General features: G+C 41.1%; 1 protein-coding gene across 2 annotated transcripts in view; it reads left to right on the plus strand.

Annotated features, from left to right (window-relative positions):
• DOCK1 (dedicator of cytokinesis 1) overlaps positions 1-24,178 on the plus strand; it is a 277,133-nt gene that overhangs the window by 145,594 nt on the left and 107,361 nt on the right. For both annotated transcript variants that reach the window (XM_071749684.1, XM_071749683.1), the window contains exons 28-29: positions 10,228-10,329; positions 16,743-16,837. In XM_071749684.1, coding sequence (XP_071605785.1) covers positions 10,228-10,329; positions 16,743-16,837 — 197 coding nt within the window. The remainder of the gene's footprint in view (positions 1-10,227; positions 10,330-16,742; positions 16,838-24,178) is intronic.

The raw sequence follows: 24,178 nt of genomic DNA on the forward strand, positions 1-24,178 counted from the left end.
TCATTCAGGAACTGGAAAGCCAAGTCCCAGATCTGGGCTTTCCCATGGAATGGGATAAGGGCAGTGATATGTCCTGGTTTTATATTTTCTTAGTTTGTTTCTTACGTTTTCAAGTGTAGGTTATTCATCTGAGATCAGGTGGAATAAACAGAATTGTAGAATAAAAGGAAAAATCTGTGTTTGGGCAGAAGAAACTCCTGTGACCATAGCCTGATGGATGTGTAGGTGCTGGCAGGCTGCTTCCTTCAGTTCCCTGCTTTGCCTTTCTCCAAATAATCTTTTCAACTTTGAATTACCCCAGCTGATTAGTTCTTTAACTCATCATGCCTTCCACCTATTCCAAATCCTTTTTTTTTTAAAGAGAACATAATTAAATGTAGTGCTTTTTGAATTCATCCTTTCAGTCAGTGCTGTGCCCGTTTGCTGTTTATTCTTTGGGAACTCTCAGGAAGGGTGGGAAGCAGCAGTCCCCTCCCATTTGTGCCCATAGCTGGGTAGGTGCTGGTGTTTTAGTGATGTCTGCTGCCTTATTTTTCTGCTTTTCCTCCTCCTGAAGCAAAGCCCTGACTCCTTCAGCCTCATGGAGAAGCAGAAATGTCCCTAAACATACCCAAAAACTGGATGGGATTGTGTGCCTCAGGCTGCGGGGTCCGTGTGGGCTCTGGTTTAGGTTTCCATTGCTGCTTTTGATTTGCTCCAAATCAGAAAAAAACAAAGCACCAAGGTTGTCCTTAACTAAGCTGATGGTCTCCTGTCATCCTGCTGGTGTTGGGATTTCTGCAGCAGGGAAAGGATGAAAAACTATCTTTCAGTTGCATCCTGTCAGAGCATATGATCTTGAGCTTCATCGTTCCAAATCGTAGTAAAAAAAACTCTAATTAATTTAGTTTTCCACAATATAAGTGTTCTTTTTGCTTAGGTTGCATATTGTAGCATGATTTAATCTTCTTTTCATGAAGTACCTTGGAGCTTTGAAGCTCTTCTTGATACTGCCTGTTGTTTAGCAGGAGGTTGTCTGCAAGAATCCCCTGAAGTATTCCGAGTTGCTGTGAGTTTAATAAGAAATAAAATTCAAATTTAATAACGTTAGGGCACAGAATTGTGTCGTTCTGGGAGATACAGCCCACATATTATTGTTTTCAGGTCCTGCAGATGAAGCCTTCCCTGTTCCCTTTAATTAAATGCAAAGTGCTAAATGGATGTGTGTACCTGGATGGGGGTGTCCTTATCACCAGTAGCTGGTGATACCCTTCCCCACTGCCTGCTGGCAGGGATTTAAAGCTGAGCTTCTTGCTTTTGTTGTTGTCCTGCTGGTTTTCTGGCTCTGCAGTGGAAATCCTGGATTGTCTCACTCTGCTGGGGGGTTGTGTGCTCACCTTTTGGATGGAAGTTGAAGAATTGTTGTGCTCCTTCAGACCCCATCCTTGCATCTTGGGTTGGGAGCCAAATTCTGGGGCAGGGCAGGTGAGGGGGTTCCTGTAGGCAGAGAAGAGCAATTTTACCTCTGTCAGATCCCCTGTTTGCTATTAATTAATCTGTTCAGCTCCTTTAATCTATCAGTATTGGTACTCTAAGTCTAAATTAAGATGCAGCTACTCCAGGAATTGGATTTCTCTTATTTTAGATATTTTTTTATACAGAAAGTTGAACATAAGTTAGAAAAGTCCTACCAGAGGATGTGCCTGTTAGCAGCACTGCCACCTTTCTGTTTCAGCATTTCTGCTCTTTGGGGAGAAAGGAATGAGAACGTTGCCTGTGATGGGGGCTTCATTTTGCTGAGATGCAGGTGTGAGAGGATAGAAATGAGCCCCAAAATACCAAAGTTTCCTCAGAAACCATTCCTTATAAATTACTTTTTAATCCAAGGATGTCTAAACTATGCTTCTACCAGTTCAGTTTTGGTTGCACATATTTCTGATCTTTCTTGCACCACCCCAAGCCCCCCAGTGAACCAGTCCCTGAATATTTGATGTCAGAGCAGTCAGGTCAGCACTGAAAGAGGAATAATTTGGCTTCAGAAGGGCTTTTGATTTTAGAAGTGCATTCACCTGGCAGGGTCACCTGCCTGGTATGAAGAGGAGGTTCATTTAAAAGATAACACATCCCCTGTGGTACCCTCCTGATTTGTCCCAGTGATCCCTTACTGCAGCATCAGGCAACATCCATCCCACCCACAGGGGCTGGAATCACTTCAGAGCAGCCATTCTTACCCCAGGATGCTGGATACCTTCAATTAGCATTTTCATCTATTTCCAGAACTTAAATTCTTCAGCTGCTCTTCCTCCCAGTTTATTTGCATGGCTCTCAAGAAGGAAATTGTGCTCCTGACTCCATTCACCAACACTGGGCTTTACAGAAGTGTTCAGCTGTCAGCAAAGTGGTGTGGGGTGAGCTGCAAGCTGTGTTTTGCTGGTGACCTCTTCCCACCTGGCTTTTGGGAGCATCTCCTCTCCTGCAGGGATGTTGGAATTCAAACCAAACCTCCCTGGTCCTCTGGTTGCTGCACTCCCTGAGCTGCATGTGGCTGCATCTCTGCAGGATTATCCTCTGGCTGCATTTGGGTGTTCTCTTTGGTCATTTGTGTTTGCTCCAGAGAAAGTTCAGCTTTTTTTTTTTTTTTTCCTTGTTGTTTCTCTTAACACTGAGTGTAGCACAGATGCAGCTTTCATTTGGAGAGTGCTTCAGAGGATGATAATAATAATTATAGTTAAATGAGCTTCCTAACAGTACTGGGAAGAAAGTAAGATGTGATTTTGCGTTGGGAAATGTAAAATAAACAAGATGAAAGGTTTTAACAGGGGTGAGGAAGGCAGGCAGGCAGTCTGAGGTTCCTGGTAGCATCAGGAACAGGGTTGTTCCCATGTTCAGGCTGTGCAGGGATGGTTTCCTGGGCCGTTGGGCATCCTGTGGGCTCTTGGGTCATGGATCTGCTGCTCTTTGATGCTGGGGACAGGGAGAGGTGGAGGAATCCTCAGCTCAAGGTGTTTCTTCATGAGTGGTTCCCCAAACCCTGAAGCAGTGGATGAGGATTTTGGAAAAGCAGAGCTGAAATGAATGTATTTATGAGTACATTTATTTGCTCAGCTGAACTCCCAACTCAGGAGCAGGCAAAACATCACTAAATGCACCTGGGGACAGTGGGTGAATCTTCAGCCAAGCAGGACCACACCACATTCCTCATGCTGGTCATGCTCTGAGTTTGCCCTTTTGAAGCCTTACTCCAAGGTTACTCCTCTGTGTAGGGCTCTGCAAGAAACCTTTCCTCAAGCAGGGGCTGATGCAGGAGCAGCTGGTGGGGGATCTGCCTCTCCTGCCTTGGCCTTCACAAAATATCCTCATCACAAATGGGGTGAAAAGGCTTTGAGTGCCAGGTAGTGCTAATTCTACAGCCCAGAATGGTTCTGTTCCCATAATCAGTGTTGTCTGTGCACAAAATTCTTGAAAAAATTATTTTGTGTGGCTTTGTCAGGGTTTAACACTGGCCCAGCAATTAAACCGAGTGACAGACGCTCTCTATTAATCTCTCTCTCCTCCCTGATAAGAAAGGAGAGAGAATAAGGGAGAGAGACTGATGGGTTGGAAACTAAACTACACAGCTTTAATGAAACAGTAATGATAAATAGGAAAAATTACTAAATATATACAAATATACAAGAAAATGGATACCACATTCCTCCCCCTTTTCCTCAATAACCCTCACATCACCCCCGAGGCTGCAGGGCAGCCCTGGGAAAGTCCAGGCTGGACTCCTGGAGTCGGCAGCAGTTGGGAACTGGAGGCAGAACACACAGATCCAGGCTGGGATGGATCAGGAGCACAGGCAGAGGAAGGGATGGAATCCTCCCAGGATGCTGGGTGAAGGAAGGGCAGGCGGCCAGAAGCTGGAAATCTGGCCTGGCCCTCATGATCCCTCAAATTTATCCTGAGGATGAGGTGTATGGGATGGAATACTCTGTTTGGTCAGTTCTGGCATCTGTCTTGTCCCTTCCTCCCCAAAGGAGGCTGCAGGTGGGACCTCTTTATGTTTTCCTCAGAGCTGAGCAGTGTCCTTGGCTCTGCACACCAGTCTCCAGCAGTAACTCTAAACATCAAGTGTTATCAGTCCTAGAAACACACACTGTCTGAGAAACTTGCTGTTAATTCAGCAAGTGCAGCTACTTAAAGAGACTTAGCTAAAAGCAAAAGTACAAGACAGAAAATCACCCTTATCCTGGCCCAAACCAGGACAGGCTTTTTCCCCCCCCCCTTTTTTTTTTAATGTTTGAAAAACTCTTTGGTTTTTTGTATTTTATTACTTGCAATTTATGATTTAATTGTTAGCATTACTGGAAGTGTAAATCAGAATACCTGACACAGATTTATTGAGGGCAGTTCTCTATGTTTCCAGTGAAATCATTTTTGGTATTGCAGAGAGAGAAAAAAGGTGGGGAAAAGGCATTTAGGAAACCAAAAATATATGGTCTGACCTTCAGAAATCTTAAGCACTGTGATTTTAGTTGAGGAGCATGGTGGTTAATGCTGAGACTGTATGGAGCTTGTTAAAGCAAAGCATTTTTGGTTCAAATGAACTTCTTTTTGAAAGAGAGCCTTAGAAAAATGATAAATGGTGTTGTTAAAATGTCTCATTAATTTTTTGCTTGACTTTTACCAAAGTTAGTGCTAAGTGCTTTCAAACTAGGGAATTCTTTGTGTGTTTTCTCATTCTGAGTATCATCACATTTCTAATAAAAAAGCCTTTTGCAGGATGAATTTTAGCTGAGCTATCCTGATCTTGGGTTCTGCTTTGGATCTGTGTAAAGATCCTTTTTTGCTGTCCCTGCCAGAGAGGTTTCCTTCTATTCAGGGATGGGGGGTTTTTTTTGGTTTTTTTTTTTTTCCTACTGTTTGGAATTATAGGATTTTCTTTCAAATGAAACAATAATCAGGGTTTTGCTTATTCAGAATTCATTTATAAGCAGTAGATCAGAGCTTGTAGCAGTGTTAAAGCATGGAAAGGTGTTGGAGGGGAGCTGGTTGAATGTTTTTACCTTGCTGGGGCTCACCCAAGAGTGGGAAGAAGTGGGAACCTCTGGAGCTGTCAGGGCTGGAGAGCTGGCTCCAGGGCAGCAGGGAAGGGGGCTGGAGGTTTTATTCTGCTCCTGGCAGGTGGTAGGTGAAAAAAGTTTGGAAACCTTTGGACACAGGCTTCTTGCTAAGAACCAGCTTTTCCAAATAAAACGCCTTCCAAAATAAGCACCTTCTCCAATAAATACATAATTATGGTACTTCAGTGGTGGCTTTTTTTCTCTGGAGTCCTCAAATTAGGTCTTTTTCTTTTTCTTCAGTAAAACATGACGTAGAAAACTGAACAGCAGCCCTTTGTTGCATTTATTTCCCATCCATGGTTCTGTTAATTGCAAGAGCCTTTGCCAACTTAAAATCAGGAATTTTTTTGCTCACTGGTTTGCCATGCAGGACTGGTACCAGCTCCAGGGAGCTGACCTCTCTCCAGTTGTCTGCTTTATGTAAAATCCCTCATTTGGGGTGTTCCCAAGGATTTAGGGATGCAGCAGTTTGCAGCCAGGGGGCTGCTCTGCTGGGGTGAGGGACAGAGGGGTTGGCAGATCCTGGGGTCCTGATGGGGCAGAAGGGATCCCCAAGGATGGGGAAGGGTGGGAGTTGTGCCTCTGCTCTACTCTGTCTTCAGGGAAACTTTTTGGGGACCTACCAGCTCCTCCAGGCCATGGAGACACCAGAGCTGGGTTCTTCATCCTTGGAGGTTTCAGGATGCATCCTGAGTGAAGTCTCAGGATGAATGAAATGGGTGAAGCTTCCCGAGGTTCCTCAGCCTACAGGATTATCCCAGCTCCATGCTTAGCACTCTTAAGTGCTGTTCTTCCATGCTCCATCTCTGAAAGTGAAAAATTTCTTTGGCCTTTTCCCTCTTTCTAGGAAAATCAGCTCTTTTTCCAAGATTTTCTCCTTTGGCAGGATTGAAGTCCTGCAAAAGATTTCCTTTAAAACAAGTTTTCTATTGATTGATAGTGATAGAACTGCCACAGATCAAATCTGTAAAATACCTTTTGAGGTAAAACAAGTCATCCAAGACTAAGGAAGCTCCTACTCATCTAGAAACTCCCAAATCACTCTTCTGGATTCTGAATGGACCAGCACGGAGTTGGGTTGAGCTCAGTGGGGTCACTGGTGGGGAGAAACCAGGCAAGGACTGAGCTGCTTCCATCAGGTTGGGAAAAGGAGATGGAATGTCTTGTCCAAGAAGTCTGAGAGCTGTGTGCTGCCACGTTCTAGCTGTACATGCTGTAAGCAAGGAAAAAACTTTATTTTTATATGCATGAAAACTACCTGGTAATTATGAGGGACTTAAATTCGATGTGATATTCACAGTAAATCCTATTAAAATATTCCAAAAAGTAAGTGCATGCTAATGTTTTGCTGGGTTTTTTTATTGTTATTTAGCCATTTATTTAGCTATGTAAGTCTTTCAGTGCCACAGAAGGAAAATTTTATTGAAAAATAAATACAACTTGCTTTTTGATCTGCTCCTGGTCATGGTAACAGGGACATTATACTGAATCATCCCTTAACTTAGAGTAGTTTGGTTTCTCTTAGATTTTTTCTCTATACATAAAGAGCTTAATATTTTCAGCTTAGAGATTTCTCTGGAAGAAAATGGACAAGTCTATTTCAAACAGGCTGGTTTACCCCTCAGGGAAGGAAGGCATTGGCATGTGCTGTCTCTCCTGCAGGGAATTCTCTTCATTCTGAAATTTTTCAGTGTTAATATTACTTGTGGGGATTATTTGATACTAAAAATCTCCCTCCTCGTATCTGTTGAAGGGCTGTTTGAACACTTATTATTCTATTGTAAAAATAATTTAAGGAAATGAGTGATTTCTGAGCATTCATGCTTCAACTTTTCCTTCAGAGCTGTATTTTACAGGAATTAAAAAGTTGTTAAAATTTCAGAATTGCATTACCTGAGAAGTAAGAAGTCTTTTTTTCCAAAAAAGACTCAGTTCCTTTGGTGTTTTGTTTGATTTTCTTTTAATGGAGCTGAATTCCCATTCTTCCTGCTGGCAGCCTTGGGTCCTGGATCCCCTGGGTTTGCTCTGGGGATACTCAGCCCCCCCTGGCCTCAGTTTACCTGCTCATAGAAAAGAAAGAATCCAGCACCTCTGCTTTGGGGAGGAGAAAAATTAATTGTAAGAAGGTGTTTAAAAGTGTCTGAGCTCCCACGTGTAGTGAGGATCTTGGTCACTGTGGGACTGCTTGGTTTCTGGGATTTTTTTTCAAGGAATGAAAGGCTTTCAGTACAAACCTTGGTAATATTTCAGTGAATAAATAGCTAATAATTGCAGAGGGCAATGGCAAGGCCCCTGGGTTGCCCTTGCAGTTCTTGTTGTATGAACATAGATTTGCAATTACTCCTACAGTTAAAATAGAAATTTATTTTTTTATTATTTTTTTAGAGAATTCTAGGCTTTTTTCTTCTTTTTTTTTCCCTCTGTGTATTGCCCAGAGTGGCACACTGCAGGTGACAGTGGTCTCCAAATCCAACTGAAGATTAAAAATCAACTTAGGATAAAAATTTAATGATGTTGTTAGCTATTGCTAAATAGTTAATAGACCGTATTAAAAACACCTACAGGACAAATAGTGCCTATAAAACCTTGCAAATTTTTATTAGCATTGTAATTAAGACCATGCTGACTGCAAATGATACCTCACTAAGTGCCAAAAAAAAAAAAAAAAAAAAAAAAAAAAGATGAAAAGTAAGCAGAGAATGGAAGTGTATTTTTTTTTTTTTCTAATATTAAATAGGTTTTCCTAACCAGCAGGGGCTTTAACAGTATTTACTGGGTGGGGATCTGAAAATAAATGTTGTAGCAGGGATGTCTGTATAATGCCATGGAGGTTAAAGGAACACCCTGGTATCAGAGGACAGGGTGGTTGTTACCAAGATAATACAAAGATGAGCATGACATATTTTTTAATGTGAGGAAAGGGGAAGAAATATTAATTAATTTGTCAAGGACCCTGAAAGGTGTTGGGCCTGAGTTCTGGGGCTCAGCACAAGCTGATGGGACAACATTTAGCAAGTTTTTAAGTAGAAGTTAAGTTTCCAAGCATGTGCATTTCTCTTATGGGTTTACAAAGCTTGTTGGGTTTTCCGTGTTTATTTTTTCCTCCAGTGACCCTTGTGAGTTTTGAACAAGCTTTCATCATTTTATTTTCTCCCTTTGATGTGGAGATGGAGTCTTTAACCAGCAGACATTAAACTTCCTTCTCTCCTTTCTGTTTCCCACCCTGCTGATGCAGAAGGATAACTCTGCTGCAGTTCTCTCTCTTCCATGACTTTTTTTTCCTCCTGTTTTATGGGGATGGTCTTCTGACTGGTGCAGCCAGATGCAGCAAATCGCTCACCAAAAGGGTGATATAAAAAAATAAATAAAATAAAAAAAATGAAATGAAATAAAAAAAAAATAAATGAAATAAAAAAAAAAGGTGCTCAAAGCCATTGGCCAAATATAGAAGTGACTTTGGTGGAAGTTGGAGGCTGTGGGGTGGCTGCTGGGTGAGCTGGAAGGGTTGGGTTGGGTTGGCAAAGGTGGGGTTGGAAAGTTTGTGTGTGGGGAAAACCAAGGTATCTTCCCTTCTTGGCAAAGCAGTGGGCTTGGCAGGTTGTTGGGATTAGTGAGAAAGATACAGAAGGATACCAAGAGCCAAACAGAGTTGGACTTCAGCTCTCCTGAGTGTTCATGAACCTCTTGTGAAGCGTTGGACTGGATTCTGTATTCAAACTCCATGGAATTCTGACTTGGAGGGGAAACAGGGCTGAAGATTTGGGTATTTTCTTGCAGGGATAAACCCTTGTACACTGCCTGCAATGCAGAGAGTTTGTTCTCCAGTGTTATGACAATTAACTGATCCCATCCTGTTTACATTTAATGGGAATAAACATTCTGTAGTTTCTTATCAAGTTCTTTTTTCTAGCATGGAGCAGCAGCTGAGGTGGCCTTTCCCATTCATATTCATGCTGTTTGCATATGCCTAAGAAGTCTTGTTAGGTACCTTTGCATGATGTAAAAAAAAAAAAAAAAAAAAAAGGAGAAAATCAGTTAGGAGTTTAGATCTAAACTCCATTACATCAAGAAAAGCAAATTCAAGGAGTGCTTATCTGGTGGAGTTTGGAGGATTAGGCTGTAAATAAGAGGGCTCATAACACACACAGATAACCTGGTGTCATTTTACATTTGATCTCAATTACTTGGACTGATGTACAAATAAATATTTTAAATTTAAAGCACCACAGGTCTTAAAGGGAACAAGAAAAACTTCATGCTGTGCTTAGAAAGAAAATTCCAGAGTGTTCTGTCAGGCTGGAAATGGCACAGAAAAGGGAATTTGCAATTTTAGCAAACCACAGATAGAGTGATTTTTTTTTCTAAATAGCACTACTGATTTTTACAACCCTTTTTTTTTTTCATTAAAGAGCAGCAAAGGTGTGGATGTTATTACCATAATCAGTCAGCAGGTTTTTAGCTGGTAGAGAAGGAGGGTGGACAAGCAGACAGGTAATTTATGGGACTGGAAAATCTCATAGCCACCACAGAAGTGGCTTTGAGTGGTTAATATGATCATTTTACATTCCAGAAAGAAAGATTAAACTTTTTTTCCCCCACTTGTTATTTTTTCCACGGTGTGAAAGAATTATGGTCAGTGCTGGTGTTCTGCTTTTATGGAAGTTATTGGGTTGGATTTGCTTTTGGTGTTTTTTAAAGCCTCACAGTATTTGAAAAAAACCATTCAGTGAAAGGAAACTTGGGGTTTATCAGTGGTGCTCAATATAATGATTTTTAAGGGATTTCTTCTTTGAGCAGAGTATTGGCTTCCCAGCTGCAAATCCTGACTCTGCATGATATTTTTAGGAGTGGTGAACATTACCTTCCAAAGCTTTGTAATGCTTGAGCACTTTTATATATAGAATATTTTGCAGAATCTTTGTTGGAATTGGTGATGAAAAGATGAAATTGGAAACAGAAACTTTTCAAGGTGTTTTTTTCTGTGTGTTCTTGACAGAACTTTACATATTCATTAGTAAGTGTAAATGATGGAATTATATCCACTGTATTACAGGGTGCTCTCTAGCAATGTCATGTTTTGATGGCAAGGATTATATTGCCCTGTCTTAAGTAATTAATTTGTTTGTACTTCTCTTTTTGATAGGGGAGTTTTGTTGCTTGCATGACTGCCATTCTGAGGCAGATGGAGGATTACCACTATGCTCATCTAATCAAGACTTTTGGGAAGATGAGGTCAGATGTTGTGGTAAGTTTAACAGGGTTTATCTGTTGATAAGAAAGTTTAGACTCTGGTTGGGTTTTTCCCTCTAATTGTTTGATAAATGCACTTGTGAAATGTAAGCAAAATTTGGTTGACACTATAGATTTAGGATTAAGATAATAAGGCACTGTGACTTACACATTTTCTGGGTTTGCAAAGGACAAAATTAACCTTCCTGCCACATGCAGGAAGACAACTTGTCTCTGGAGATGTTCAATATTTAAAAAGCAAGCACTGAGACAGTGGATTTAAGGCAGTGAAAAGGAAACGTAATAAAAAGAAATAGTAGTGCTGAGCCATGAGTAAAAATGTTTTTGTTTAAGAAGAGAAGAAGGAAAAAAAAGCTTTCTGAAAGAAAGCAACTTTAAGTGTTAAATCTTCCAGATGTCCTCATTTCATTTGTTTAAGTAGCTTTGACTTGCAGATCCACTCACTTTAAATCTTCCACAAAGCATTTTAACCTTAAAGATGCCCTTAGTTGTTAAATAAGCAGTAATAATTGAAATTTGTCTGCCCAGAGTTGTTGAGTAGCCTGACTAAGCCAACAACACAACTTAATTAGAGCATAATTGAGAAGAGTTTGTATCTAAGGAGAGAACTCTCTGGTATCAGAGCTGGAGCTGCCAGTGCCTGCTGCAGGCTGGGGACCACACTTGGAGGCTGAGATCCATCAGCAGAATTCCCAAAGCCTGAGGGGGGTTTCATTGCCCACCCTGGTGCTGGGGAATCTTTGAGGTGCTTCAGGAGCTTTCATCTGTGCTTGAATCTTTAAGATTGGCCTTTATTTAGGTTCCTCTCTTCTCCCAAAGCCAGCACAGCCAAACCCGAGGTGTTTGCATTGCATCTTCACCTTTGGACTTTCCCGTTTCCCTTTTACTTGTGTTCCTCTCACTTCTGCTTGCACACCCTGCAAGATTTGAGCTCTTTGCCCCGTGCCACTTTTCAGATGCAGTGCTCAAGCCTCTGGGCTCAGCCTCTTGGTGTTTTTGTTGTGATATTACTGGAGCACCAAGCAGTTCCAAACTCCAACTGCAGAGACCTCCCTGGGCAGCACAGCCTTGAAATGGTTGAGTCCCAGTTCCTCTGCTTTGGGATCTGGGAGCACTTCCATGAAGTTCCCTTCAGTTGTTTTTTCCACTAATAACAAAACATTTCCAAGGTAAAAGCAGTTAGGGGAGTGAAAGTAATGCTTTTAACACACAAGAAAAGACCCAGGTGTTAAGGTTAATCAAGGCATTTCTGTACTTTTGAAGTGATTCAAACCATTTGCCTCTGGAAAAGGCAAAGTGATTACAGGGTTTTACATGGAAAAGGCAGTTTGCTCTTAAAACTTGTAGTGCAAAATGGAGAGAGAAAAAAGGCTGGTTAGTAAATCTGTGATTATTCTAATGGCAAGAAGTGTTTATTTGAAATCTCACTTCTTGGGTCTAAATTGTTTGAAAGGTGATTTCTAAGTCAGTTCTTGGTGAAAACAAGGGAGTAATTTTGTATTTGAAATTTGGCAAGTGGTCTCTTTCTAATTGCTTGCTTTAAGAGCTTGATTCTTTTGCTCTGCTGTGCCCTGGAATGCATGAAGAATCACTCTGTGTGTTCTTGGGATGTGTGGCTGGAATTCCTCTGGCCTGTCCAAATCCTATTTTCCAGCAGCATGTTGCTTGTTTTCTTCTGTTCTGCCACTTGGCTGGGGTTTGTATTAGCAGATAGAAAGATAAGTCAGTTGCTGTGATGCTTTTTCTATCTTTAATTAAAATGCACCTTTTGAATGGTTTAATATTGTTGCTGCTTACATGATAATGTGTGTTAATGGGAAATAACAGAGGTAGTAACCTGGTGAAACATTAAATGGGTGATATGGTCATGGTAGATAATGCTATCTTAAACTGACTTTAAAATATGAATAATCTAAATGAAGGTGCAGGGTGCAGAGGAATAATGACCCCGTATTATTAATGCTGTGATAAAAGGAAACTACAGTGCATGTACACAATTTTCTCCTTTTTAATTTAAACACAAATAAAACCACTTAGGACAAAAGGCTGAAGGCACCAGCCAACAGTTCCTCTATTTCAGAGAAAAACTTCACCTTTTCAGTGAGAACCAAATGGGAAGTTATTGTTCTCAAAAGAATCCCTTTGTGGCTGAGCTTGCATTGTTGATTTGCAAGCTGTGTCTTGTTCAGTATTTTATGTTCCACCAGCAAGTGATGCCCTGTGAAGCTCTCCCAAACCTCCTTTCCTGTTATCAGGGAAGTGGTTCAGGTTTGTCCAGGTTCCTTCTTAGGGCTTTTCTGTTTTCAGTGCTGGGATGCTCCTCACTCAGCTGTGCCAAATATATCCCTTGGTACTCCATAGTTTGGGTGGGGAAAAAAAAAAAAAAAAAAAAAAAGCCCTTTGCTGCTGCTTTAACTTTTTCTGTGCTTTTTCCCATTTCTTTTTAATCTGACAAATTTGGAGCCAGTGCCCTTTGAGTCCCCTGTCAGAGCTTAGATCCTGAAATGTTTTCATTCATACCCAGGGTCCCTCCATACAGAGGTGACACCTGCATCTCCTGGTCAGGGCTTTCAGTTGAATCACAAAGGCATAAAGCAGCAGTGATTTAAAACTGAAACTAGATTAATTCAAAGCAGAAAGGAATGTTTCTTTATAGAAAAGAAAAAAAAAATAGAAGAAAAAGGGAGAACTTAAGCTGTGGTTGCTTCTGCACCACTGGAAACCCTTAAATCTTTCTTCAGCATGGGCTCTTGCCCAACCAGAAGTTATAAGCCTGGTGTTAGACCTGAGAGAGGAAACTTTATGGCCTGTTATGTAGGTGTCATTTTTAGATTATTACAATGGTCTTATTTCACCTCAGAACTCTTAAAAAAGATGAGGTGGAATGCAGTAAAACCACTCTTGAATGTCTTTGCAGAAAGTATTGTTTAGGTTCATTAAGGTATTTCTGTTCAAAGAGGAATTTCTTGCTGTCAGCTCTGCTATTGTCCTGAGCTGAATTCTCATCTGAGATCAGTGAGGTTATTTCTGGGACTAACTGATCTCTCTTCTCTTTTTACTTGGTAGAATTTATATTCAGTGGAGACATATGTGGTATTAATTGATAAAAAAAAAAATACATGTTACTGTTTTGCCATGTGGAGCATCCTAGGAGTATTCCTCCCTAAAGGCATTCAAGCCAATGTCCAGAGGGTGTTTTAAATGACAGTTTCCTGCACCTCCATTATCTTTTCCTCCTTTAATATCTTTTCTCTTTGGTTTTAACATCAGCTTTGGTGAGGATTGTACATCCTTTCATCGCAGCCTTGGACTGGCCGTTGCTGTGAGATGGATTTTAAGTGGCTTAAGCCAATTTTTCTGAGCAGGATGAGAGATGAGTTTGGCAGGGGGTGGTTGGTAAGGTGGTTTCTGCAGAGCCACCCATGGTGGTGAAGAGTGGGAACCCCCCCAGAGCCTTTCCAAACCCAGACTCATCAGGGTTAAGCTCTTGTCCTGAAAACCTGTACTGAACCTATTTGACTTTTAGCTGCTCCACCTCAGGACTCAGCAAAGCTGAAACTCCCATCAGCTCGGCCCCAAGCTTTTTCCTAATGAGTTCCTACATGTTTGAAGTGGTTATTTTTATTAAGCTTGAGAGTTTATTGAAGAACCTCTTTGAAATTCAGGTCACAGGAAGTATAAATAGTGATAGCAGTGTCTCAGGGTGTGATGCTTAGCAGGCCAGGGAAGATGGAGTTGTCTGAGCCTCCTTCAGCACCATCTCCCCACTTGCAGGGCTGAGCTCACTCTGGTTATTTTTTTCTGGATGGGAACAGGGAAAGGGTCCCATCTCTTGTGAATTTTGCTGCCTTGGGGTATTAAACAGGTTTTGTAGTAGGAAAGAGACCAGGTTTTGCAGCCTTTCCTCCTTTTAGTGCAGGTTTTCACCATTTCTTAATGTTCAGAACAATTTGTCCTGCTTTTAGGTGTACAGAAAATAAGTAGCACAGCAAGAACTGATAGCTGCCCCTTCCACTCCCTCCCTCCCCCTAAAAAGCAGAGTTTTGCTCATAATATGAGCTTTGCTTTCCTCTAAGAGATAAAATGGAAAAGAGAGCAATATCACAAATACATAAAGTACAGGTAAGCATCAGGAGCTTTTTATTTGATCAATAATTAGATTAGTTGTTATAGAGCATTATTTAAAGTACCTCTGTGAAAGGAATATTATTAAAATGTAAATATCAGTAGATGAAAATGGAGGGCTGAATCAGCAAAGTAGGTCAAGATCCTATGTGGCCCAACCTCCAGGGTCAGTAATGAATGTGAATCATCAACAGAGGAGAGGAAAATTCATCCACCAACAGCCCCAGCTTCATCAGCAAAGTGTGCAGAGGCTCAAACCAGTGACAAAATGTAAGGCAGAGTCTGGGATGAGGTGAGGAAAGGAGACATCTGTATTCCTAAAAAATATTCAGGGGGAAAAAAATACCAGAGTGGGCTCCACCCTGCCCTTTGGGAGAGGTGCTGACCCTGCCCTTGGTGCCACCTCCAGCAGGGTTTCAGGTATTGAGCTGGGAGGCTCAGGACATCATTCCATCCAGCTGGAAATGTGCTCAGGTGAGGTCCTGGGCCATGTTTGGGCAGCAGAATATGCAATGTGATGATTGGAAATTATGGACCTCCCCCAAAATGCCTGAGAAATGAGCAGGGAAGAGTGCAGTTTGGTCTCTTAAATGAAGACCCAGGGAGCTGGTGGAGCGTGGGTCTGGGATGAGTTTTGCCTTATGCAACAGTAACATCTCATTAACCACGAGCACTTCCAAGTTTTATCTCAATCCTATTAATGTCAAAACATCTTTACTGAGCTTGTGTTGTTGGGAGTGGTTTCAGAAGAACAGCAAAATTATGTTTTTTTAGGTTAGAATTCCTCTTTTGTAGCTATGGATGCTTGGCCTGTATGGCCTGGGTGTTTCCTTGGGTACCAGAAGCTGGGATGCAGAGCATCCCAAAGCAACCCTTGTGCCATGCACACAGCAGAGCTGAGTAACCTGGGACCTCGGGTTGCTTTGTGATCTTTGTGTTGTGTCCTCAGGATCTCTGCAGCTCCCTCTTCCCACTGACTGAATTTCTGAGCTGGGAAAAGCATCCTAACAGATCAAGGAACTGAAAGATAAAACACCACCAAGAGTCTGCCTCTCACATCTGGTGAAATGCTTATGAGAGCAGTAACTTCATATTTGTTTCTGACTGAAAAGGTTACATAAAAGCCAGCCTTAGTTAAAAGTCCAGTGAATGTAACATTTTGGTTTGGTTTGGGTTTTTTTGGAGGCATTTGACATTTTAAAGATAGAGGAGATAAATACCATTACTGAGAAGCTGTAGCAAAGGGAAAATATTCTAACCTTGGAATAAAAGTTCATTTTTATCTCTTTGTGAAGCAGATCAAGGATCTTCTGCATTAAGTTCTTTTTTTCCCTCCACCTTTATCATTCTCTGAGCATTTGATGCTCTTCAAATTGTTAGACAGAGGTGATAGATTCCCAGATTGCATAATGTGAATTACCTTGTGAAGTACACAAGGTTTCTGTTCCAGGGAGGGTTTTTTTTTTTATATCTGTGCAGGAATAAATTGGTTTGTGCCACTGAATAAGCTTTTGTGGTGGGGGCTTTTCCCTGACATCAGCAATCACTGCTGCTCTCCTTAGGGAGAATCTCTCCTACTTCCAGGATGGCCAAACCATTCCTGTTGTCTAACCCAGGCCAGGCTGATCTGCACCATTTCTCAGGTTTGAGCTAGAATATCTGGGTTTTTTTTCCTAAGAAACAGATAATCTTGATTTCAGGCAAGGAGGGTATTCACAAAGGGAGGGACAACTCATCAGCTGCCTCCAGGGAGTGTTTTGGTTTTAGTGTAACTGCAAGAATAAAATGAATATCTTAGGTTTTTCCCCTCTTTCCCTGTTCCAGTATGCTTCCTGCAACTTCCCAGTATACACCAGGCATGTACTGGGCTGCGTAGGCTGCAGTACTGACTGCCCAGGAAAGGACTCTGAGACCTTTTTTATGGTATAGAAAAGAAACCAATTTTTTTTTTTTTTTTTTTTCAGCAGAAAGTGCCTTTGTATAACTGACAAAGTGGTGTGTGTTTCTGAGAACACAAGAGATTGTTTACCATGTAGGTTTGCTATTGTAACCATGTCTGAGAAGTTTAAATAGAATTATTTTTGGCTTTATGTACATCTCATATAAATATGCCCTGGTAGAATCTATGCATGTTGTATATGAGTAATGGCTTTTTTATGAAGCAGAACAGTAAGACACCTTTTGAGTCGAGCCATTAATAACTGACACCATCACTTGTATTTTTTTTTTTTTTTTTTTCATCTAGAAAGGTGAATCTTTTCCAAATATTTTCTCTTCTTTTAGGATTTTCTGATGGAAACATTCATCATGTTCAAGAATCTCATTGGGAAGAATGTCTATCCCTTCGACTGGGTTATTATGAACATGATGCAGAATAAGTAAGTAGAAAGGGAGAAGCACTGTAGCTTTCAGAGATGGCTGTTTCATGTTTGATCTGAAACAACAGTGTTGCTTGGAAACAGTAAAACACAATGCAGCTGCTCGGGTGGTTTGGGTTTGGTTTTTTTTTTTCCTTCTCTGATGCAAATAATTATTTTGAAAAATGGCTTTGGAAAATTGCAGGGCAGGGTTTTAGTGGCCTGTCTGGGGGCTCTCGAAGTCCACCGCAGATTAAGGGTGACATCATTCTGGGAACCCAAATTAAATTTATTCCTTTGGGAATAAACTCTGTGTTTTGCATATGACCTCAAAAACTTGTGGTTATCCTCTGCTGACATGGAGTTGTATGCTCTGTAATATTTCCAGTGGTACTAACAGGGAAGAATTAAAAGGACATTTAAAACCCAGATTTGATCAGCCTGGTAACGCAGAGAGATTGGAAATGTTTCTATTCCCCATATTCTTTTCCTCCATAATTGCAGCATGGTCAATATCTACCGTGCCTTTGTGCAATACTTTATGTTTCTGACATATATTAAGTGTGTCAAATGCTTTTATGTGTTTTGTGGTGAAAGTATAAGGCAAAAACATTACATTTATTAGTTGCCTGGAGAAATCTCTTCTGTACTTAACTCGTAGCTACCGCGCTATAAAGTTTTCAGTGTTTACTTCTATAAAATCCTCAACCACAGTTCCTATTCCTGTTATAAAAATGCACAGTAACTTTAATCTTGGCTCCTGAAGTCTCCTTAACAGCCTCATAAAATCCATTCATAATAAGCACGAGGTAGGAAATTGAGCCATCTTCTGAGCTGTACCCAGAGGTGACGGGTGCACCCTTCTGCTTGGCTGCAGCTTTGGAGTGAAGAGCCCTTGGAGAGGAGCTGATGAGGAAGATCTAAAGCCCATTGGGTTTCTTTGATTTAATTCTTTTCTTTTGCAAGTGGTTTTGGTTGGAGAACTCCAGCTGTCTTGACAGTTGTCTTGCAGGTGGTTTGGAAACCCTGACTGCGTGTGTTCCCTGGCATCCTTTTGGGCAGGAGAACACCTCTGTGCTTTGCAGGATGAGTGAAGAAGTTGAAATATGATGGGGAGGGTCGTGTTTGGAGGCTGTTGATGCCAGGCAGTCCCATGGCAATCACTGTGGGGTGACCAGTATTTCAGACTCTTCCCCCTGATGTAAAGATGATGGGTATTCCTCATATTTTCTTCACAATATTGCCAAGTGACTCCATGGTGTTCGTTTGGGTTGGGGTTTGACCTTGATATTTATTTTTAACTATGGGATTTAGAAATTTAAGAGCATAGAAACATAGAAATTTAAGAGCAAAAGTGTAGGAAGAGCCTTTCCTTCTCCACTGTTTTATCCTTAAAACACAAAGGGATCCTTCCCAGTCAGCTCCACCTTCTGCAGATTTGGAGAGGTAGAAAGTGGGATGCAGAGGTTTGCAGTCAGGGCAGGGCTATGATATTCTGATATATGATATCCTTAAAAATAGGTTTTGTCTTTTTTCCCATGTTGAAAATAAGTCCTTGAAGAAGCAGAAAGGGGATGTGATGTTAAGATCTTTGATTCTTACTGAATAACCTTGGCACCCATTGAATATCTGAGTAGTATTTAAAGTTAAAATCAAAATCGTTTTTAAGTTTCTGTTGTTGATGCATATCTGCAAAAGTGCTAAAGGGGGTTGTTCATCTCTAATTTACAAGTTCATTTTCATTACACCAGCTCATTTGTAAATGCTTCTGAATTGATTTGAGTGCTTTTCAGTTTTCCTGTCGAAGCTAATGTGGTTTCCAGAACCAGAAAGCTGCCTTGTAAACCACCTTTTTGTCCATCTGGTCCTTTTATTTTCACCCCTATAAACTTTTATTGAAGAAAACTGGGAAAATAATAAGGACAAATGGTGTATTTTAAAGCTACCACATCCTTTCAATAGGAATAACTCAACACTTGCCATCCTCTCCAGATTAAGGGAGTCAGATTTTAAATCCATCCAGAATGTTTGCAAGTTCATTTGCTTCTCTGCTTGAAACACATCTGATGGAGTGAAACTGGGGAAATAAAACCTACACCTTGCTGGAAGCAAGACCTCTGAGCCCTCTCTGCATGCAGTGGAGAGTCCAGTCATTTGGGAAGCAGCTCTTCACCTCCATGGCAGAGAGAGCCCAGCAGCTCCTCTCTGTGTGATGGTTTCTTTCCAGGTGATTGCCAGTGGGTTAAAATATTCTGGCTGGGATAGAGTTGTAGCTATGGGAGGAAGAGAGAAGAAACAGGGAAATGCATGTGAACAACTGCATTACCAGGGAATATTTGCAAATGTGTATTTAACATTTAGTGCTACACTTCCTAGTAGGGTTCACCCGTGTCATGGAGATTGCTCTTGTTCTGCATCCTTTGTGTGCATGGCTTTGGTACAGTGCCCTCAAATTTGGGGGTGCTCCCTCTGCCCCAGGGTTGCTCCCTGTGCTCAGCCTGCCTTGGTGTCAGGAGCACAGATCTGTGGTGCCACCTGTAGTGCTGAAATGAACACAAAAATCTTCATCTCTAATGAGATAATTGTTATTGCTTTGTTCCTAGATGTGCCACTTCGTATTCCATTTACTGACTTCTCTAATTTAATTAAAACCAGACTCTGTTGTCTTAGCAAAGCAATTAGGGAGCTGAGAATCCCAGGGGTTTGAATGTCACCAGAATCATTGATTCACAGAATGTTTTGGGTTGGAAAGAACCTTAAAGCTCATCCAGTGCCAACACCATGGTCGGGGACACACACTCCCCCAGCCCAGGGTGCTCCAAGCCCCATCCAACCTGGGCTGAGACACTGCCAGGGATGGGGCAGCCACAGCTTCTCTGGGAAACCTGGCACAGGGGCTCAGCACCCTCAGAGCAAAGAATTTCCTTGGGTTTGCCAGCAGGTGAAGGTGAGAGGTTTGCTGAGTGCTGATCAGACCTGGCAGGGCATGCTGGAGCTTCCTTCTGCAAACACAAGTTGTCAGAGGGGGTAAAAGAAAATACAAACTGATGATACAGCTTTTCATTTCACTGTCAAATTTCGGTCCAAATCAGCTGCTGTTTTACAGTAAGCAACAATATCCAAGCAGCAGAGATGGAATAAAGCATTGGTGACAGGGTGACAGAGATGAATAATAGACTGGAGTGTGTTAGGATTGAATCAGCTGCTTTTTAGGAGAGTAGTGAAAGGCTGTGTTTGAACCAAAAACCTGAATGCCTAAAAAACCAATACCTACCAGCACAGTACTTTTAGAGGTGCTTGATTGAAAAGAATATCCAAGTAGTATTTAATAATTAAGTCTTCATCCATATAGTGTCTCAAAATGGCCATTGTTTTGGGGTAAAATCTCAAGAAAGAAGATAGAGAGGCAGAAAGAGAGGAAAATGCCTTTAGACTTGTAAAAATTGACAAGAGAGGAGATGGGAATGGCCTTTGCATAGCCAGATTATATTGACTCGTGTGGGAAGTTCTCAGTCCTAAACTGTGCAAGAAACTTTCAGGTTCAGGTTGGTGGCAATACTCTAGCTGGAGCTGCAGTGGATTCCTTGGGGTGTTGTGGAGTGGCCAGAGGTATTTAAAAACAGCTTGACAAGCATCTGCTAAGATGCCAGGTATAATTTGAGGAAAAGTGGAACAGGCTAAATGATTTTTAGAAAGTTGTCTGAGCACCTGGGTGGTAGATGGGCTGGGACTTGGAGGTGAAGCTCACAGAGGTAGCAGCATATCTCTAGGTTGTGTCCCTTTGGTTATGTAGCTTTTCATCTGCTGGGTTTTCTTTTTCAACAGGATTTTTTAAGCTTAGTGAACTACTGTCGAGTTGGTTACTAAATGTATTTATGATCACAGTGCCTGAAAAAAAAAAGGGTGAGCTAAGACAAGTTCAAAAGAAAATGCTACTTGTTGTTTTAAATATTGCTGTTGGAAATCACTAATAATTCTGTTTCAGATACTTGGATGCCTTTAAACTACATCTAAACATAAGGTTTATGTCTGCTAGCATTTGCAGGAGGAGTTATTCCTGTTAAGTAAAGGCATGATACCAGTGGATTGAAAGGAAGTGGTTTAATCAGCTGTGTTGACAGCTCCCACGACAGCAGCTTTGTAGCAATCCACCAGATGCTGATAATGAAATTAAGGTCTGAATCTTCCACCACGGTGATGCTTCTGTCATCCAGGGCTCTGTGATAAATTCCACTAGTTGCCTTTAATAGTTGCAACAAATCAGGAGGTTTTCCTATGTTTCAGGATAAGGATGAGGAGTGGTTTGGAGGCAGATTCTTCATTCCAGGCATCTCCTGCAGGCAAATGCACTCAAGGAGCTTTAACTGTAAAAGTAGCTTTAAAAAAAAAAAAAAAAAAAAAAGAAAAAGGCAAGGTTTTTGTGTTGCTTTGTTTTTCCCTTCTAAATCATGTTTAGAAATGGTGCAGAAGTGATTTAGAAATTGTTTTTAACTTTTGTCACAAGTTGAGAAGCTAAACCTGGGTTCCTCTTAAACACAGAACTCAGAACATGAAAACAGCTCCTTTCTACGTCTTTGCAAATGAAAATAATTTAATCTTTGGTCTTTCTTTTGGCATTTGAGACAATCATTTCCTTTGGTAGACCTTATGATGTATTAATTTGTAGCTGCTACTTTCATCTGCAGCTGTTCCAGTGGAAACTGAATCACCTATGAAAATGGAATTTGCTGTTTTCTGTTCTCTTTTCTGTGTCTAATGTCCACATTTACATACAGCACCTGCTTGTTTTGCCTTTTGAAGTCAAAGAAAAAGGGGGTGAGAAGCTTCTCAGTGAGAATAAGGCTTCTGGTGCCTACATATTTTTTTTTCCAGAGGAAATTTAACTTGCCTCATGGAGAGAATCTGGCAGGTTTCACCTGCTCCCCACTGGTCCTGCGTTGGCTTTGCAGATGGGTGGGGGGTGTGTTTCCTCCTGAAAACCCTGCCCAGAATCTTAATGAATTTTCTGGATTTAAAACAAAACTAATACAATCTTGCCAAGAGGAAGGAGGGGGGATATACATCTGATTAACATGTACCTTTATGCTGTTGCTGGAGTGTTTATTTTTGGAGCTTGCAGGGAGATGGAGGCTGTTCTGTGGTTGTCATAGCAGTACCTGTCAGCTCTCTGCTGCAGTTCAGAATTAACCTCAGCTACAACTCTATCCACAGATCCACAGTGTGCAGGCACCAAAAGGAGTTAATTCTGGAGCAAGTTTTGTGTAACTCTGAACCTTCAAGTGTAGCACAGGTGCCTGAGTGTTACTCTTACTGACCCCAAAGCCAAAATAAATTTGTGTTTTAAGACTATTGAAATTTTGCTTGCTTGCCATAATAAGCTGAGCTTCATGCAGGCATTTAGAAACCAAACCACTGGGGTTTAAAAAAATGTAAGAAAACAGGCTTTTTTGTACTTACATAATTGTCCAGTCAAGTTGCATCTGTCAAATTCAGTCCAAATGCAAAAACTCTTCCTCAAAATCCATCCCAAGTCAGTGGTGGATGGAGGTGTGGTTTTCACAACAAGAGATAAGTCTGGAAGGATGGGAGAGGTTTGGGATAATCAGCTACAGAAAATGCAGGGACACGACACAGTTTTCCAGACTGTGAAATAATTTCAGATACGTGGGGTGAGAAATCACAAAAAAAAAAACCCTTTGAAATGATTTTCAACCCCCCCTGCTTCAGTAAGGTGTTCAAGCCTGCATTAATAGCATGTTCAAAGAGTTGATTAGCAGATGGGACTTGAAAGCTTGCACTTATAACTGGGGCACTGATCATTAAAATATTTACTCCATAATGTGCTGTTATGGAATATGGAAACTGTTTTACATTTCCAAATAGGATATTGTGATAAAGAAAGTGTTTGAAATGCAATTATATTTTAGGAGGAGAAGGGATGTGTTATTTCAAGCAGAGTCTGGAACAGTAGGAAGAGCTTTGATTAGTAGAAATAGGTGGTACTTTTCCTGACTATTAATAAATTCCCTATAAGAGTCTGTGCTTACTGATTTAAAAAAGTTTAATGGTCTAGAAATGCAACTTGAACAACAAAATAATTTTATTTAGGGATGGAATGAAATAAGACTTCAAATGGGAGCAATTTTGGGTTTTCCTTAATGCTGCATATTTCTCTGCATAGAAAAACCTCCCACTTATTTCCCATGAATAGGCTGAAGATAAAAATTTTTTAAGCATGTCGCTTTCTTAGGAGACAGTTTTCAGAATTAATTTATGTCTCCAAAACTTTCATCATTGTCTTTAAATAAAAGAGATGAATGCATGTTGATTAATTATGTTAAGGTATGGTCTCTGCACTTGGAGGAACTTTTTTGCTGTCCATAAAACCTGGTTGCATAATGCACTGACCTTTTCAGTAAAGACCTGACAGGATTTTTGGTTTAACTGGGCCTGGGAGTAAAATTAATATACTTGGCTCTGTTTAAAATAACACAGGATTTTTTTTTTCCTTAAGAGAAAGCTGAGGTTGCTTGAAGGAATATCCTTCTGCTGGTGCTCTTGTGCCTTGGTGGTTTCCATAGTGGGAGGAAAGAAGGCATCCCCATGGCAGGTTACTGGCATAGGTGTGATACTGGTAATGGTCCTGGCAGGAGAATTTTGAACAGTTGGGGGTTTGGCAGCCCATTGGATTTAATGGATCTGTTTGTTTCCTGTAATTCTTTAAGCTGTGATTATTTCTGCTGGAGAAATGGAGCAGCAGCCTTGGCATTGGTGAAGCTGCCAGTGTGGGGGGTGTCAAAGGGAGATATCCCAAACTTCCCAAAAACATCTGCTGCTTCTCTAGGTGTTCTCCCCATCTGTTTGTCTCAGGATTGATCTCGTTGGGGTTCTGAAGGTGGAATAATAATTTCCAGTGCTAAAATAGTTACCATTTTGATGGTTATTATGTAGTGTAAATTATGGGGTTTGTGTGTCTGGAGACAAGTGGGAAAGTATTCCTACTGCAAGGAAGGTGGGTGGGGTGGGTGAGTGCCCTGAGCATCCTCTGCTGCTTCTGTCTTCCACTCTTATGCATCCCTTGACAAACCTATTTTTTTCTCTTCCTAAAGCATGGATGGGCTTTGCTCTCCTCCTGGGAATGTGGATCTCTGCACCATCCCATCTCTGGGTGATGAGGGGAAGGCTGCTGCAGGTGTTATTTCACCCTAAAGCACGAGAGAGGTGGTGCCTTGAATTTTGCTGGGGAGAGAATGATCCTCACTCAGTCCTCGCCTCAGAAACATCTTCTCAAAATATTTCTGATACATTCTGTGACACTGCAACCTTTGATTTGCCACAAGAAAATTACAGTGGCTTGAAAGT

Source organism: Heliangelus exortis, chromosome 7 (assembly GCF_036169615.1).
Source record: "Heliangelus exortis chromosome 7, bHelExo1.hap1, whole genome shotgun sequence".
NCBI classification, from domain to species: Eukaryota; Metazoa; Chordata; class Aves; order Apodiformes; family Trochilidae; genus Heliangelus; species Heliangelus exortis.